Source organism: Onychostruthus taczanowskii, unplaced genomic scaffold (assembly GCF_017590055.1).
Source record: "Onychostruthus taczanowskii isolate IOZ18803 unplaced genomic scaffold, ASM1759005v1 scaffold93, whole genome shotgun sequence".
Classification (NCBI taxonomy): domain Eukaryota; kingdom Metazoa; phylum Chordata; class Aves; order Passeriformes; family Passeridae; genus Onychostruthus; species Onychostruthus taczanowskii.
The window spans coordinates 1,131,497-1,151,130 of NW_024507324.1; the positions used below are offsets into that span (position 1 = coordinate 1,131,497).

At 34.7% G+C, this 19,634-nt stretch overlaps 1 protein-coding gene across 1 annotated transcript in view; it reads right to left on the reverse strand.

Moving 5' to 3' along the window:
* Positions 1-19,634, reverse strand: part of USH2A (usherin) — a 372,299-nt gene that overhangs the window by 312,905 nt on the left and 39,760 nt on the right. Inside the window, exons 8-11 of the mRNA XM_041426677.1 lie at positions 19,001-19,094; positions 11,849-12,044; positions 10,936-11,066; positions 1,173-1,368 (exon numbers count right to left, since the gene is read on the reverse strand). Of these exons, the coding sequence (XP_041282611.1) occupies positions 1,173-1,368; positions 10,936-11,066; positions 11,849-12,044; positions 19,001-19,094 (617 nt within the window). The remainder of the gene's footprint in view (positions 1-1,172; positions 1,369-10,935; positions 11,067-11,848; positions 12,045-19,000; positions 19,095-19,634) is intronic.

Consider the following 19,634-nt stretch of genomic DNA (forward strand, 5'->3'; position numbering starts at 1 on the left):
CCTTTTCATTGTATGAAAAATACAGCATTCCACAGGAAAAAGGACTGAAACTGTTCAGGCTTCAGTCAGTTTAGAGCGATTTTCATTAATTTTTTGTTATTCTACATTTTCTTCTTTCTTCTAATTTCAAAAAGCAACAAAAACAACATTACAAATGAGTCAACATTCACAAGTGAGGGTATATATAATATCAAATACATTAACATTATAAATGCAACCCAGAACCTGGTTAGGGTGAGGAAAAAATAGATTACTAATTCTGTTAATAACAAAGCAGAAGAGGAATTTTTCTTTTTGAGACATATGTATAGTCTGAGACATGTACAGTTACCATGCAAGGCTCACTTTATCAGGAAATTCTCCTTGCATAATATTCCCATACATCAACATTTCAAAGTGTATTATATATACTGTGTATTTTGGGCACTTGATAAATTTTGTCCTTATGTGGCTGTGGCTCCCCTCAAATATGTTGGAAGTAATAAATTGCTATAATCAAATCTAATTTCTGAAAAATACCTGTGGGAGTAACAAACAAAAAAGCACGTCTTGTAAAAAAAATGATAAATAACACAGAAGGTAGCAGTTTATTATAATCAGCTTGGCATTGAATTACAAAATTAAAATTATGTGGCCCTTGATAACTAACCCTAGCTATGTACATGATCTGTGGAATTATGTTGACTTATTTTGCATTTCATAGGAACTGTTCAAAGAAATATAATAGAAAAAAATTGATAGATTTATCACAAAAGGACCCTGTAGCACAGAATATTTTGAGAAAAAAATCCATTTATTTTGGTCTATTAAGAAAACGAGCATGGAAACGATTTGCTTAGAACTCATTAAGTACAAAACGTTGAAAAAGTGCTAATTTCCTAAAAGAAACATCTACGCAGTAAGCAAATTACTTTATTTCTGTGACTTATTAGTATGGAGCTATGTAAGCTAATGTAGCTATGTCATAAAGAAACTTCTAAAGGGTTGATTAAACTAAGCTTCAAGCTGTATATTGATAGAATTATTAAATTAATAATTTTTCAACAGTTAATTTCATTCATTTTTGCAATCTGCCTTCAGCAAAGAAGCTTTCCATACCTTCCATTTAGAAACCATGTTTTATTTCCAGAGAAAACAAGAAAAATGGCTCTGAACTCTTGCATTACACGTACCAATAACATTTGCTTTGCACTTGCACTGTCCTGAATTTTGGTGACAGGTAATATCTCCATTGACTGTCCCAGAGGTATTACAGTTACAGGGACTGCAGCCATCAGGGTTTGACTGTTGCAGATTGTAGAATCCTTCCTGGCACTTATTGCATTGTCTGCCAGACACATGTCTCTTACAATTACACTGGCCTCCAATCTGAAAAGATACAAAATATTATAGAATGATGAACATATCTATTTTTAGATGATACATTCATTAGCAACAAGAATGAGAGTATGAGTCGGGGGGAGAGAAAATTCTAAATGGAACAGAAAAAAAAATAAGCCTGTGAGCATTTTTTAATTTGTTGAGAGAGAGGAAAGAAGGAGAAATATTGAACAGAGTAACTGTTTGACTTTTAAATAGAGTTTAAAAGTCCTGTTCTTTCAAAACAAAAGGGAAAAAGAAGTGAGTAAACAGTGCAGCCGTATTTACTATCTGGACAGAGAACCTGAGAAGAATATTTACAAAATTTCATTGTAGATATGATGACATATTAAAATTAATATTTTTTTCAATCACAGTTACTGTAAAGAACTATCATCTTCAAAGGTCAGGTTTTGCATTTTTTGTTCTGCCCATATGCTTATTTATTTTAGTGAAAATCTTAGTTAAATAAGAATGAAGCGAAATTGAAGGTTTCCATTTTTTATTACTCATCCAATGTACATTTCCTGTCCCTTTACAGTTCAGCAGCTGAAATCCTCTCCCTTTTTTCTTGGTTCAGCTAGGATCCAAACCATTTCACTTCAGTGGGGGTATGTAAAGGTCCTCACCCTATCCCTAATGTGTAGCACTGCTATTCAGAAGGAGCTGACACATCCTCTGTTATGCCTGGACCATGATCTGGGAGTACAAGTCTCATATCTTGTGCAAGATTAAAGGGCTCCTGAAAAGTTACCTCCATTTCAGACCTCTGAAAGCCAGGGAAAAGCCCCAATCTCTACATTCATCACTTTCCAATATGGTGGGGAAACCAACCACAGGGAAAGGGCAACAGCACAGGGATAGAGAAACAGAGACATTGGTTAATGCACAAAATAAAAACAATCCCAGGGAGTAAGTCAAAGCAACACAAACATGGGAATTGGCAAAGGTTTGGGATTCATGATCAAGGAACAAAAACTAACTTTTCTAACTGAAGTGTTCTGGAAAATGCAGAAATAAAGAAACTGTGTTATAAGGAATTTTCTTTGTGTCAGCTTACTTTTTTTCAGTGCAAATATTTAAAATATGAAAAAGTACAATAATTCAAAACCAGTATTCATCAATGACATCAACAATTGTAGTTCAATGTACTTTGCTTTTAATTAGCTACTGAAACAAAAATTTCTCTTAAAAGCTGCCTTTTTCATCTTTAATCCATGAGTCAAGCCAAGCTGAAAAAACACGAGAGACAAAGCTACTGGAAAGTTCCAGTTAAATACTATCATCATAGCCTTGAATCTAAAATGAAGCTCTAAGCTTTATTAATACTAAATGGAGTATTTCAACATCTAAAAGTAAATTCTCAGTGCAGGAAATATTGAATAAAAGTTAGAGAAGCATACACACCTACTCTTTCCTCATAAAAGCATTCTGTAGTCCATAAAATCTCTTTGATATGACTCCTTGATAGAGATCTATTACTGATTTATCAGCCTTATTTTTCAGGAAGATGTAGATATTAGAAAGGCAGGACAACAGCAAGTTTGAGAAGAGTAAAAAGACCACAACAGCAGAAAAAACAGCAACAGGGATTTTCAAGTTGATTCCCTTTTAGACTGGATTTGATGTAGATATTTAGTGTATTATAAGAGACCCAGTCATGCATCACAGCCATTCATCAGAGAACTCACATGTGAAAAGCAACTCTGAGTTTAATCCTAAATGAAGAAAAATACCCAGCTTAATGTCTAACTGTAAAAGAAACATTTTTGTGCTCATGATTGCAGCATACCCAGGTTACACAACAGCACTCAACTCATACCCAAAAAAAAACTTTGAAGTTACTCCGAAAGTTACCACAGGAAGGAAAGCATTACATGTGAAATTTCATCTTAAATAAGTGAAAGAAAGATCAAAATAGAGTAGCTAAATAAGAGAGGATAGCCACTGCCAAATTTTAAAAACTAGAATAAAGCAACACAAAAACGAGCATTTAACAAGCAACATGCCTAAAGCATGAAGGAAAAAAAAATTGAACTTCAGAAACAAAGGAAGACTACCAGAAAATCAGGGCAATTGAATAATTAAGTGATATGATTAGCAGATTCACAGTGGACATTGGAACACTTCACTAAAAGAGAAGTGCAACATCAATAAGAGGCTATCCAGAGGAGATGTGGAATCTCCATTCCTAGAGGTATCAGGATTTATCCAGACATAATCATGGATATAGCACTGACAACAATTCTGCTTGGAGGAGAGCAGGTGACCAACTAATGCTTTTATGATTATGTGCAGCATTCCGGAAACAGAACCACAGCAGAGATCTCAAAGGAAGTCTTCCACAGCTCTTCACTATGAAAGAGGTGCTACCTTTCTATATCAGGAATGATTTTTAAGACTCATTTAAAACCAAAGAAGTTAGAAGAAAAATATTTTAGCAAAATCTCATCTGTTGAAAAGTGACTGCACATAAGACTCAAGTTCTAGACAAAACAAAATACAGCATTACTGAAATACTTAATTGCTTAAATCAACACCAGTAAAAGAAGAATAAAATGACGTCATTCTCCTTAAAAGGCTGTAAGGAAGTTTCTGAGATCTACATTCTAGTAGGCTTTTTGTATTATTATGGTACATTCTATTAGAAATTTAAATTCTATATTGGAAAAGATTGGTACTTTTTTCTAAAAGGAAACCATGCTACATGTTACTACTGCATTTCTTTAAGTCAGCAATATCTTAATATATCACATACACTGAACCAAATGGATGATCAAAAAGTCAAATTAATTTCTACACCAAGAAGTACAAACTTAACACCAGGGAAAAACCAACACTGACTATAGGTAGACAGTGATACATCCAAAATTAGCTATTACCACTCAAGAAAGAAGCTGTTAAAGCTGCTCCATTTCCCCTATAAATCATTTGGAAGCTCTGAAGCAGTTAAAAAGGCAATAGGAATACTGTGATTATCAATAAAAGAACTAAAAATTACACAGGAAATCTCATTGTGTCATAAAAATCTGTTTTGTATCAACATTTTACATAATTTGTGCATCTGGTTGTCCTCTGTAAAATAAAAGAGGTCACAAAGTGAGTAGAATAAACAAAGATAAAAATGAAAAGACTAAAGACTGTACAATTTGGAAATAAAGGACCAAAATGAAGGGAATGCGTGGCTACAAAATCAGGGGTGTCTTACAGAATCAATATTCTTTTTTTTTCCCCTCAAGTTATAAGACAGAATACCCAGGAAATTCTAACGAAGTAAACCTAAGGAAGTTACTTGCTTAAAAAATTTAGTTCGATTAACTCCATAGGTGGACACCAAACATACAGCTATTCAGATGAAAATCCTGAGTTTAGCTCAGGTAGCCCTAAACCCATAAACAACTGAAATCTAGAAAAGCACATCACAGCAGGATCACACTTCTGGAAATCAGAGAAGATACTGTGCTAGCTTAGTCTTATTTCGTACAGCAGAGCTGTTCTGATTCTGAATTCCTGGAAACCCATGGCTAACTGTGAGCAAAGGGTAGGTATTACCAGATGTCATAAGTGAAACACATAGATTACTAAGTGCTAAAAGAAGCAAAGAATACCACGATTTTCATCATAATTTTGTGTCAAGCTATTACAAGGAGCAGTAATTTTCATCACATACACCTGCAGAAAATGCACATCCCCAAACTTTATCACAACAGGGTAAAAAAACTGATGCTTGAAGAATAACTATAGTTCTTCAAATGAGGGAGAAATGTCCAGACAATTAAAAAATTTAAATTTTATCTAGGAACCAGCCAACAAAACCATTTGCAGATCTCCCTGTAAAAAGATTATTTGGGCTTAATATGGGGAGAATTTGATTTAAAAATTAGAAATATAGAAAAACATTATCTTTAATTTCCCTCTAAAGACAGAGAAGTACCAAAATAACCTGTGAAACGCTTTGCAATGAATGCTGTTTCAAAGAAGCTGAACAAGCTGATAAATGTTTCTAATGCTGCAGAAATAGGTGTACCACAGGTTATTCATGGAAATCTACATCAAAATGGAAAGAAAAAACTATTACAATAACTACATAAAAATCCAAGTGAATTACAAAGGAAAAGGGCTATTCTTGTTATTATTATCATTTCTGTAAATCTAGCTTACTCTGGAAACCATGGTATCATTGAAAATATTAGTAGCAATGAATATTTAAAGGGTTTGTTAACCAGAATTTCACCAGTTGTTCACTGGAGATATTACTGAAACTTCCCCCCTTCTCCGATTCAAGTGTTATCTGCCATTTAAAGAAAAATTTCAATTCTCTATGACCAATCTTGGTTACAGAAGAGGAGAAAGAAATCTGTTCTCCTGTTACTTATGCCTGAGAATCCTGGTTCTGACCCAAAATAGTCAGCAGACACAAACAGACAGTGTATTAACATGACCATCTTGGTACTAAATCACTGATGGAAAATGTCTGACTGGATTGTTCACTCTGAAAATTAACCTGGCTGAGCATTACTACCAAGTGATGGTGTGTCTTGGGACCTCATAATTACAGTTGTTATTTGATACAGAAAATCACTAATGCTGAGTTCACACGTATCCCTTGTGTCATTTATAATTTACGTACAAAATATACATTATTGCTATATCCTCAAGGGTAAACAGTTACAAAAGGTATGCCAGCAACCTATGCCAGCTGCAGACTTGCCCTTAATCAGGAATCCAACTACTTAATGTTTCTGAATTTTAGGTATACTGAGCAGTTCACCTGCTTTAGACTCTTATGATACCACTCTTTAACTGGGGGACGCTTTAACACATTACATCTAGAAGGACAAATTCAAAGTGAAGCCTGTTCAGCAACCCTTCTGTTACTAGACTGATACATGGACTTAAAAAGAGACTTAAACACCCAAAACAAAGGGTGACATATTCCAAAGAACTGCCTTAATTGTTCACTAAAGTACAGCAAACTGTCTAGCCATAGCACTCACCTAGAAGATATTCAATATGTACATATCACAGTATCAGAAATGTAACTTCTGACTATTTAAACTCTTGTTGGCCATAGACATTCTTATATTATGAAATGCAATTTGCTGGAAAAATCATTTGCCTCAGTCTTCATGAAAGTTAAAATCAACTCCTTCCTCTTGGATATGCTTGTAATTTCAAATTGCTATTCTTTGTTGTCTGTAATGGAAGCAACAGTGTCAAAAACATATAATGAGAAAGTCTATCCAATTCTGGACAATAATGAAATATGAGGATAGATCTTAATAAATAAAAAAAGCTGACACTTGAAGTTTCTTTTTCCAAAGTTACCTTCTGGTTTTGAAAATTGCCTGAAAAAAATTAGTATCTTATAATTGGCCAAGTCATTACTAATTTCAAGTATTTACTCTCTAATACAGCAGAAGCACCTTCCCTTGACTCACTGCAAGTTTCAGGGCATTGCAAGACTCAGGGGTATATTTAGGTCTGGCATGAAATTCTTTCTGTTCATCCTGCCATCACCAATTTTGCAATTGGCTGGTACCAGTCTCAATGTTCTGCCTTTCGGATATAAATGCTAATCATATATTTCTCACTATCTTCTTACTTGATGCAAATCTGGCAAGGACCCCAGCATCCAGTTGTCTGCAGTCTCAGGAAGAGGGAGCAAGGGGGTTGGGGTCTTTTCTCTTCTTTTCCTCCAGTTTAGGAAATGAGAACAGTACAGTGTGCTGGCTCACACACATAGGTTAATGGTCTGACACCAAATACCTGAGAGTATTCTCAGGATGTCGGCTTTGGGAACTGAAAATTGAATAAGCAGCAATAATGAAGTTCCTTTGCCCTCCCCTGATATCTCTTCTTGTCATCACGTATGATGACTTTCAAAAGTCAGTCGCTTTCTACTACTTTTGCTCAAAACATAAAATGAGGCATTTACCCTCTGCCCACAACATTCCAAGGGGTGGGATGGACCAAATCCCGCAAATAAACTCTCGCAGAAAACCAGCATTTCCACTTTATAAAATCCATCCAAAATAAAGCCATAGGATTACTGAACATAAAAAAGCTAATTTGCCCTCATTTTAGCAATAAGGTTAAAGGCCTCCCACAAAGAGAAACTCAGATTCAGAATACAGAGTGTTTGATAATCTAATTTTTTTGGACTCCAATATGCACAACATTTTTCATTGACACATTTGCATGCTTTACATTCCTTATTCTTTTTGGTAAATCTGTTGACCGAAATCCCCTTAATGAACTGCTTTAACCTGTGTTCTTTCCCTTACAACACATATTCCATTTATTTATTTATTGTCAATCACAATAAACAGATTGAAATCCATATAGATAGATAAATGAAAATGGAAAGGCTCATCCTAATTTTAGATAAAATAATTAACGCAGAAGTGAAAATACAAATAGAAATACTATTTTCATTTTGTGAAAATATATATATATATATATATATATATATATAATTTTTCAAAACCATTATTTAGTGAGTGTGCAGCAAGGTGAAATCTGAAGTCTGTTCAGATAGTTACTCAGAAGTAATGGATTATGCTTTCATGTGACTCTTCAGAGAAAACAGTAAGTAACATTTTATTAATTTTCTTGCCTTAGAGTTTTCTTATAAGATGAGACAATACAGCTGCCACCTTGACAGAAGAAAATTAAGTCTTTGCAACTCTGAACAATATCCTCTGCTGTAAAATAGAGCTTCCTCACAACAAGTACATGACACATATTTATTTAGATGTTAAGGGTAAATTTTTAAAAATCAGCAAAAGCTGAGTGAGATAACTAAAGATAACTAAATTCAATGAGACCAGAATGTTACTTCCAAAGACCAGGTAAAGGCAATAGCAGCACTTTCAGGTTTCTCTAAAAAGAAATGCCCAGGAAGAGTGCTTTTTTCCCCCAGCATTATATATGACATACAATAACAGAATCACAAAAGAACCACAAGCTGCCATGCCTGATAGAATATGTAAGCATTTGTAGAGCAATTTGGGTAAAAAGCAGTACAGGAAAATGAGTAAAGGATTTTGGTATGAGAGCCAGAAAACATTAATCTCTAACTAGATTAAGAATGATCACGTCATCAGTATTCTGGTAGACCTTTCTCAGGTGTGAATTGTTAGGGAGAAAGGAGAAAGGCAGCCAATTCTTCTTTCACTCTCCTAAGGCTCAAGCACCTCTAATAGTTCATCCAGACTTTCTGATTGTTTGAAATATTTCATGACAAAAGCTCACAAAGACAACACAACCATCTTTTCTACAATGACTAAACATCAATAACCAGCACAAAAGTGGACAAATTTTATCAGGCTGCAGCAATTCTCACTTGTACTCACCAGTCTCAGAGAAAAATCTCACTCTGCAAAAATACCTAACAAACTGCTTGTGGGTACACTGTTACACCACTCTTAAAATTCTACTTGTTACTGTAAGCCATAAAGTCACCATTTCGAAGTTTATGATGATAGTTTGCACTTTAAAATACAAAGCCTGTATTTTAAAATACAAAGTCTGCCCTGGTTTGTAAGTGGACGTGATCTTCAGTGGTATGAAAAGTGAGAAATGCTGCAAGGGAGAAATTCTCTATACCTACATGCATTTCTCACCAAGGGCAGCATGCATAGGTAAGAGAAGAGGCATAAAGTTTTCATGATCAGTCCAAAGAACTGAGATGGGAGCAACTGTGCTGCATTCAGCTCTTCTACACATCTTGCAAACTATCAGCATGAATAATACTTCCTTTGATGAGTGAATGGTCTTTCTATGTGATTCAATAGTGAGATTGTTTTGTGATTCAATGGATTAATTTTGGAACTCTATACCTCTTGGAACTTAGTGACTAAAGTGGCACTTTGCAAAAAGAAAAAAATGTTGATGATCTGAAGTGATGATTTATGCAGTAAAAGTGTATTCTGCCCCATTTTTGGCAAATTTCCTTGAAAATTATCAATGTGATGTGACAATTAATTTTCATGAGTAGGATCCTTATTCCTTATGATTCCATCTTCCACGGGTCAGATTTGGAAACACTTCCCCCAATGATGCCTTCCTATTTCATGTAATTCATTTCAGCCTTTAGTCCCCAGCCCTATTAATCTATTCTTTAATGCCTCTCAATCATTTCTCCCTGCTCTACTTCTACTGCAGCAATTGATCCTTTATCAAGCAATACAGTCTTCCCCATTTTTCCCATTTTATCTCCCTGTTCATACTTTCATAGTCAGGCATCATCAACATTCTTGTATATTTAAGTATAAAACACTGATTTCTGTAAACTACTGTTGCTCTGATTATTAATCATAGTTAAAGCTGATTTAGGTTAGCATTTCACCACAAACCCTGGATACATAAATTAAAATTTGCTTTCATTCCTCCTATGTCTTGAAAAATAATCCTAACACGAAACCTGTGTTTTATAAGAGCTTTTTTTTTTCCCACTTCTGTGTTACCGGTAGAGTATGTTACTTCAGAATACTGAAAATAATAACAGAATTTCTCTTTATAATACAGCAGACTATTTTAAAAAACATATTTTGCTATATTTGCATGTCACACAGAATATGTACCAATGCATGTGTCCTGTGAGGTGCACTGAGCCAAACTGGGCACATATCTGCACATCTATGATGGTAACTGAGGATGGAAATACAATAGGATCCACAAGAGTTCACTGTTAAATAAAATTCAATGACAAGAGACATATGATGAAAAAAGCCAGAGATTACTTTACAAATAGAAGTGTTGAAAAAAAAAGAGATAGGAAAAGTGGCAATAAGCTGAAGAAGATCTATCACATTTACCCACAGAATAAGTTCTACCTTTACAATAAATTTCAAAACAATTATTTCTTCCCTATTCCTAAAAAATTTAGATTTGGCAATGGACAGGACACATGTGAATAGAACACAAACCACAATATATCTTTAGTATATGTCCAAGATTTTAATCACTTTTCCTGGGTTTTTTCCAACATGCATGTTTTAAAAGTTACAGATAGATTTATTATTGGACTAGACAGCTTGCATGACAATGAAGTCCATTGACTTTAAAAGCATAGCTGACGGTGTTCTCTTCTCAGCATCACTTTGTGGGTTTCTTTTATTTTTAATGGACTTCATAAATGAAAAGGGAGATTAATCCTTGTCTTATTATAGAGAAAAGTAGCTTAATTTTAGTTCCATTTCCGGTTCAGCTTGTTGCCTGGATTTTCAAAATCTTTTAGAAATTTTAGGACAGTACCAAGACCTTCGGGAACACTCAAAACCTAGATGTTTTAACATTACTGAATGCAGAGGTAGCATCCAAAACTACTATTCATACAACATCTTTTATGCCTGTTTTTGATCTAAGTCTTCAGCAGTACATCCCAAATTCCTCTCTGTTTTCTCAGCTTTCAAATGTCTGATGTAAGTCAATTATTATTTTGAAAAGGCTGGACTACAGCATGTTTTTTATATAAACTAGTTACCATCTGAATATACTCTGTAAAATCTTATGGCTGTCGACCCAGCTGATTGAAACATTTTCTCCTTTTTCTCTATTAAGGCTACTTACATTATCACACAGAAGGCTCTTATTTTTGGTGCCTGTTGCGTTACAGTTACAGGGTTTGCAAACGTCAGTGGCTGAAAGATCTGCACCTGCTTGTCTGTAATGGAAATCCTTGCACAGCTCACAGTTCCTTCCTGCATGAAAGAAGGGTTATGCATTATGGCTTCCAATTCATTAAAATTAGCTGTATAATTCAAAATTAAAGACTATTCCTTTGAGAGAATTCTATAATTTTCAGGACGTCCATTTTAATGCACCTTTCATCTCTACCTGCCAATTTAGTGATCCAGAGCATATGAAACAATGAACCTGTTACAAACTATGTTTTACTCCATTAAACTTCCATCTGTTATATAATACCACACTTATATAAAAGCTGTGCCATGCAAATGCCTATACATTTTTTTTTGAAAAATTGAAACTGAAACTTTTAATTTTTTTATCTTTACTAGATAAAGCCAACAAAACTGAAATAGAAGAGAATGCTTTAAGTATTCAAATGTACTACCTACATTGAAAAAGAGATTTATTCAATAAGCAAGAAACTGACATTAGAGAGAAATTTGACAACCTTTTTAGACATTGTCTGTTAAACGGGTCCAATAAGATTACATTTTGAATTTAAATGCTCTAGCACATGTAATGGGAATAGCCTTGAAACTATATATTTTAATTATTTATTTGAATGTGTTTTACATAAAAGTTTTTATACAAGTTTGGATTAAATTTTACGGTATTTTCCCATGGCTTAAGAGTTGACACCACTGTTGTTACTGCACTCTCTGAGTAGTCTAAAAATACATATACATGAAAATTTATTGGACTGTCAGCCACTGAGCATTACTAATTTCAGCTGACACAGGACTTAGTCAAAAAGGAACTGTAAAATAAACAGTCCATTCTCTCTTTGACTTACCAGCTGTGTTGTGCTGACAGTTATCACAAACTCCACCACCGCCTCGGTGGTGTTCCTGTGGAAAAGGATCCATTGCTAAGTCATAGTGGCAGCTTTCTGCATGGCCATAACACTGACATGGTTTGCAATTATAGGCATGAACTTGGTCACCTGGACGGAAAGGCTTGTCATTGTACAATGGCAAACAGCGATCACACTGAAATGAATCAGAAATAAAAGAAAATGCTGCCTCTTAGACATGAATATTTCTTCATCTCACGAGTTTACTAATATAATCTCTATGTTCATATTTTTGTCTATGTGTTTTCCCCAGTTTAAATGTTAATAATATTTTACTTGGAAAAAAAAGTGAGAAAGCACAAAGGGAAATAACAAACCAAATATTTTAATTATTATTTTAACATTTAAAAGTCATTTTAAAAACAGAGTAAAACCAAGGAAAGTGAGCAGAAGAACAACATTTTAAGAATTTAGATACTTAACACAGGCTAATGTCCTGAGATTCCAATTCACGTAAACCTTTCAAGATGCAAAATGGTGCTAGCTATATTTATGGCACAGAAGACATTCACCTAATCCATCTGTTTGGATGCATTTTAAACAATGTGTGCTCTTCGTTTCTAACGTTGTAATAACTGTAGTTTGTACTACTAGCATTTGACCTTGTGAGTGAAACAAAAGGAACAAAATACATTGCAATCATAATTTCTGTCTTTCAGAAGGAATTTAAATGCTTCAAAATAAGTTGCTTCTGTTAAATATTTGGGTAACTATTTTCTTTTTTGGGTAACTTCCTTCTTAATCTTGAGAATCATGCTCATCTTTCTTTATGGTTGTTATTCCAAGTAGAATTACAACCAGTTGTTACTTTTTAGTATGTCTGTATCACCTATACACTGAAAACTGTATAGAAGTATCTCAAATGTATCACTCACAGCTGGTGCTGGGAAAGCATCATTGTGTGTAAAACAATCTGAATTAAAAAACATAAGCCTAAGATAGTCCAACAATTGCAGACCAGTCACAAACTATAACAAAAGACATTTGGGAGAGAAAATGAAATCACAAGAATTTATCTGTTGAAATTTTGTTTGAATACACTAAATAAAAACTAAGCAATAAGATAGCAAGAATAACTGCATCTTTTTAAAATCTATTAAAAACAAACAAAAAAACACATAATATCACCACAGTGAGAGAAAAAAAGGAGTTTTCAGGATGAAAATTAGCAGGGTTTCACTTGAGACCTTGAACTCAGGCCTTTGTTTATCAGAGCAATCGGTGCCTAATTGTGATTATCTCACTTTAAGAGCACTAAGGGCAACACCTTAACCATAACTCTTCACAAGTTACACAGCTGTAACTTACTCAAGTCCTTCCGTCACTAACATCCATGTCCCTTCTCTCTCTGCACTGAGAAAAATCAGCATTACACAGCACCCAACAACACAAGATAAGAGGCTAAATTCAGGCAGGGCACAACTTAGGAAGCACAACAAAGAAACAAGCTACCAGCCAAGGTATCCAGCTCATGCAGCTCCCTCCTCCCAGCATGGCTATGGAAATATGTCCTCCTTGAAAGGAAAACAGTGCAGGAATAGCTATCAACCTGCCAGCCCTGAGTTTGCATTTGTGCATGGCCAGGCACACAGCAGTTGAAAGCATTCATCATCTCTTTCCAGATTTAATCTTGGATCAGTTACTTATGCACACCTCTGCTTGCACCTATTGTTAAATGATACACGGGCATGAAGGAGTATGAGAAAAAGATGGCATCTGATTACATAGCAAGAAGCCTCTCTGAAACATCTCTTGTTGTGTGACTTTTAAAACTTCGTCAAAAATTTTTAAAATCATAGAATTACTAGGTTTGGAAAGAACCTTTTGGAAAAGACCTGATCTTTTGGAAAAGATCATCAAGTTCAACTATTAACCCAACACTGCCAGGTTCACCACTAAACCATGTCCCTGAAAGCCACATCTACGCACTTTTAAAGATTTTCAGGGACAGTGATTCCATCACTTTCCCTGGGTAGCCTGTTCCAAACCCTGGCAATCCCTTCAACTGAAGAAATTTTTCCTACTATCCAATCTAAACCTTCTCTAGCCCAATTTGAGATTTTTTCCTCTTGTTCTTCACTTGCTACCTGGGAGAAGAGATTGACTTCCCCTGTCTACAACCTCCTTGGCAAAAAAGCAGTCATTCAGAAGTTGGCAACTAGTGTGAAACGTTTGTTTTTCTAGCAGCTGTCAGACCTGCATGCAATAAACATGGGCACTGTACCCCCACGTCACCCTGCTGTCACACCTTTATTAGGTTAAGAATTGCATTTAACTTCCAGACCTCTGGGGCTGAACTTTCATGTTTAGTAGCATTATGATGTACATGTTGCCATCTTCAGATCTTCATTCACCAAATCTAAACTCTGCATTTATCCAAAGCATAGTAGTTGAGAATTGCAAATCGAGAGAGAGATTTGGGGTTTGGTTCTTGGCTACCGCATGGAAAATGAATAAGTACATTTCCAAAAAGCCCATGGCAAGGTCTAGCAGTAGATTTACAAAGCATGTTAATGTTTAACAAAACCAACATTCCTCTGTAACTGTAACACATAGAAACATGCAGATGTCCTTATTCTGAGTTACATCCAGGCCCTTCAGAAAACATCTTAAATATATGGTTTTCCCTATGGCCAGTAACAAATACGCCTTCTTATATGTAGTATCTGAACTTCTCACCACCTGTGAAAAGTTTCCTGAGAAAACGTAAGATGGAGCCAGGTGGCCAAAATACCAAGCCTAACTTGGCCCAATTCATTAGTCTAAAACTATGATTAAAAACTGATTTCCAACAATGCATTCATGATTCTTTTTTTACTAAAATTATTATTAAAAATTTAAAAGCATACTCCTATAAACACTGGTTTTTCTCTCTTAGTATTTGTACTGGAAGAAGAAAAATAACCATTATGTTAAAATTTATGGCAGAGAATCCTGTATATAACTGGTGTCAAAAATGGAAAAATATATCACTTGAAGCATACTTATGGCATCACTAGAGACTTGAGCCTAAGCCTTTATATACCAAGTTCATTTTCAGGCCCTAATAATTCTGTGGACAGTGCCTCTGAAGAAACAGTTAACAAATATCCAAAGAAATACTTCAGACAGCAACAGTAAAAATACTTTAAAACTTGCAGTAAGTTATGATTACCTAGAACCTTTTATTCCAACACCTTTTAAATATTCTGCTGCTTGCCTCTCAGTGCATTCTTTTATATGGAATTAATTCCTTTTTTTACTTTTTGTAACCTATGTAGGAGTTTACAGCCCACTCTGAAAGCTCAGTTGCAATAAACAGTGTACATACACACCTATAGTACTTATACACATGCTTCTGTAATGCACATTATCAAAAGTAAGCAATTTAAAAATACGATGAAATGACACCGAGGCTAGAATGTCACTTTCTCAGGCATTTTGAAATGCTGACTTGTCTTTGAAAAGCTCCATTATGTATAGCAGCCATGTTTATTTATGCTACCCTCTAAGTGTTGACTGTAATGGGACAATTAATCATATACCATTCTTTCCTTCCTACGAGATCCTCTTCTGTATCCATCCACCATGCTTTCATTCCATTTCATTTCCTTAGCCAAATAAATATGGTTTCTAGGGAATACCTATTCCAGACAGCTTTGCCATGCTCTACAGACAGTCTTAATTTCCTCCTGGCTTTCACCAGCACCCTCATTACAGCATTTGAATATCTACCAAGACTACACATGAACTACATCTGTCTCTTGTCAACTCCCCAGTGATCAAAGAGCTTTTAAACTTAAAAGTCAAGTTTTACTAGGGGAAGGGAAAAAAAAAACAAAAAAACACCAAAATTAGAACACTAAGTGACTCCAAGGAACCAAAGAAGACAGAATAGAAGTGAAAGGTGTCTTATAGGGTTCCATCCCAAAGCTCCATGTAGCAAAAATTGCATTTTTTGCTAGCTTACTTATTTCTGCAAGCAAGAATTCTGTTATTGAGTGTACTGTAGTTAATATTTACAGCTCCTCATGTACTATTTATGATCAATTCCAACATCTAACATGACACAGATTGACCTTTAGTTAAGGTTTACATAGCTTCTTCTGTAACAATATGAAACATCTTACTTATTCAATTCTTGACAAAACAACCCATATCCAGTTTTCAGACCTCAGTTGTTTAAAACTATTATGGAAAACTGAAGACCTGAAACCTTTACTGCATCCAGTCAATCTCTCACTTCCACTCATATCTTCTCAAGCATTTATCAGAGTGGCTTTATTTATTTTACATTTTCTTTTATATTATAATTTCTGTAATGATTCTTATATATTTTGCCATTACCTTTCTCTATTAAGTTCTGTACAGTTGATTTAAAAGAGGCTCTGAGGTTGCAATGTAAGGCTAACTTTGCTTGACTGTCTTGTTCTTTCATGGGTCGTTTCCAGCTCATCATGTGACAGCTTGGAAAGTTTTTGAACATACTTTTCCTCAAGTCTAAAAGCTAATATTTGCATACAAACATTACCAAACTCTGGACTCCACTCTTGGTCCCTCAGTTTCCATTTGTAAAAGGAAGAGCTATCTAGCTATCTCCCAAAGCTGGACCCATGGCATTTAGAGAACAACTTGTAAATGAAGAAGCTGAACATTTTTTTCAGAAAATGAGAGACAAGACAAGCTTTGTGAGGACTAATTTCCTCTTTTTTTATCATCTGGCCCATCAACATCCACAAATCATTCTTAAGCAACCACTTCTTCCCATCATCTCAGATTTCATAGGAATATATTTCATCATCATTCTTCACCAAAACGGAACTCAGGAAAAAAAAAAATCCATTTGGTATGTCAGATTTCAGCACATAGTGATGCAAATACCTAAACTAAGATTTCTATTTGTAATAGTTATGCAGATTTTTAATTTATGGTATTGCTTTGCTGCCCAACACCTAGCCAGATGTCTATGACAGATAAATTCAAGACAGTAATTTTAGCTATATTAAGTGTAAATCTGACAAGGACATACTCTGCTATATGTAAAAAGCTCTTCAAGGATCTCTGATTTCTAGTAGAAGACATTGAAAAACCCACCCTAAAGCCAAAAACTTTCTTATAGCCCCTCAATTGTGGAGACTTACTCTGCTAATACAGAACTTAAGTTAAAAAAAAAACTGCTTGCTGATAGTGCTATTTCTTCTCAAAAATATTTTCATTTTCTCTACTAAGAAAGTTATATTTGGAAATATGCCTCACCAAATGCTTACTTAAACCAAAATAAAGAAATAAATAAATAAATTCAGTTTTACCATTCCGAATTTACTGGGGTGGGAGCCAAAGAAACAGGTGTAAATCTATCAGACAGAGTTTTATCAGTGCCAGTGATAGTCAAAAATCAGGATGGACTTTTGCTTTGCTTTTAAGTGTTAGCCTTACCAAAAAAAAAAAAAAATCTTTAAGCTGTTTGGATTCCATGTAAATCTTTGATAAAATTCAAAGTAGTTAGTGATATACTTCCACATACTAATTCTATTTTACTACTACTGCTATTTTATTTCATATTTAATAGATATTGACATGGTTATTAAAGAATGAGAAAAATTATTAAACAACATCCTTATTGCACTCTGAATTAATACAGTTAATTCAAGCACTTCAATTATAGTTACAATGCATATATGCCAAATCAAAGATGTGACACTCAGTGGAACAACCCATTAACATTGACAGGAAATATCTGATAAGGCAGATACATCATTAAAATGTATTTGGTTTGTTTTCACAATGTAGCATAAGTCTTGCAAGAGTGCTTGGTGAACTTCCAGATCTTATTAAATATTTATAATTAATCCTTACAAAGTAACATTTCACAATGCGTGTTCTAATTAAAGGGACACTGTCAGCTTGAATTTTTTTTTCTAATTTGATCCATCTAAAAACTTGAAATTTTGGTTCAAGTCCTATTTAGACTGCATATCCTACACTTCTGCTTAAGAAGTGAGAACCCCTATGAGATTTTACAAAAATCTTTCACACAATCATAAGCACTGTATCAAATGCTCTGAGGTTACCTCTCCTCACTCTGTTCCTGCAAGCACAGACTGCTTGGGATTTTTTTTTGATGTGTGATTAGTCTCCCCTTTGTTACTGCTGTTGCTATTCCATATAAACCCTTCTTAATTTTTAGAAAGTCTGCTTCCAAAAGGCATAAATGTAGCAAGGAATACATCATGTACTCACAATGGAAATCTAACACTCTGAGATTGAGGGATTCATTCCTTCGCTGTAGCTCATTTTTTCTTAAACTAAACTACTTCTTTTTTTTTTTTTCTTTCTGAGATAAATAATTAATCTAGGGAATCTTTTCTTTGAGCAAGGTTTTTTTATTCATACATCACAGTTCTGCTTTTGTTAGGTTGTATTCGAACAGCTTCCAAGAAAACCAAAGGCTGCATGAAATACAGGAAAAGTGGTACCATTGAGCTCTCCTCCACCTATTTATCTAGAATATCACGACTTACAGTAATCAAATTCATTTTGGTTCTTCCATAGCCAAGAATTATAAAACTGTTAGAATCACAAATGAAAATTATAATTTTGCATTTATGGTGCTTTGGATTACATTATGGACCACTTGAACTCTTTGTTTTCTTTCAAATGAAATTAAATTGGAAGCTGAACTCCAGGACTTTGCTTACTGCATTCCACCTATTGAATGGGTCTGGAGTCCACAGCAGCAGACTAAACTTACCATGGAGTAGTACCTTCACCCTACAGGACTCTTGCTACATGCTATAGCAGGCAGAGACAATCTTTATCAGATGCTCACAGTCTAATCTAAGGTTTGCATCTAATGCTTGAAAGTGGCATAATCTCTAATAAGAAATCAAATCCCTGAACACAACACTCCTGATGGTCTGTGGTGGAATGGCTTTTGGTGAGGGTGGAGAGTGGAATACAACTTTTTCCTTAATTTAAACAAATCTGCCACAGAAAGTATCCCTCTGAAAGACAGGCCTACACTAACACACATATACACACTCTTTCCCAGGACTGAAATCCCAGTGTTGAGGCTGTTCATACGTGGCATAGACAGACAAAGGTGAAACTCACATTATTTCCTTCTGTATAGCTTTTCTTGACACACAGGCACCTGTATGGTTTCATAGATGTGTCACAATCATCAGCATGGCCATGGCAATTACACCTGAAAGAACACAGGTAGTGTCAAAAGTTAGAACATGAAAACACATCTCTGCAAAAATACATTATACAGTCACAAAGTCAGTTTTGTGTATTACATAGTCCAGTTCTTTATTAAGGACAAATAAATGTCACCAAAGAGAATGTTCTTAGGTGCAGTAAACTACAAAAAATTATTTCACTCAATATATTTTTAAGCATCAACAATTGCTTTTCAAGTAAATAAAACCAGCATGTAGTAGAGCTACTCTTGCCTTATATGATATGTAATGAAAACTGTATTTCAGTATGTAACATTAATATGTAATTTTTTATTAAATAAATTACAATTCCTCATCAATATTAAAACTTCCAGTGCGGCTCTAGTTTTTCAAGAAATCTTAACCACATCAGGAATAATTTTGAATTTTAACCTATTTTATCTCCATTAAAGTTTCTATTTCTTACTAAAATAAAATCTGTATAGGGTCTTAATTAATAGACAATAACCATATCACTCTACCTGAAAGGCTGCTCTTCTGGAGGCATGACACAGCTTTGCAAA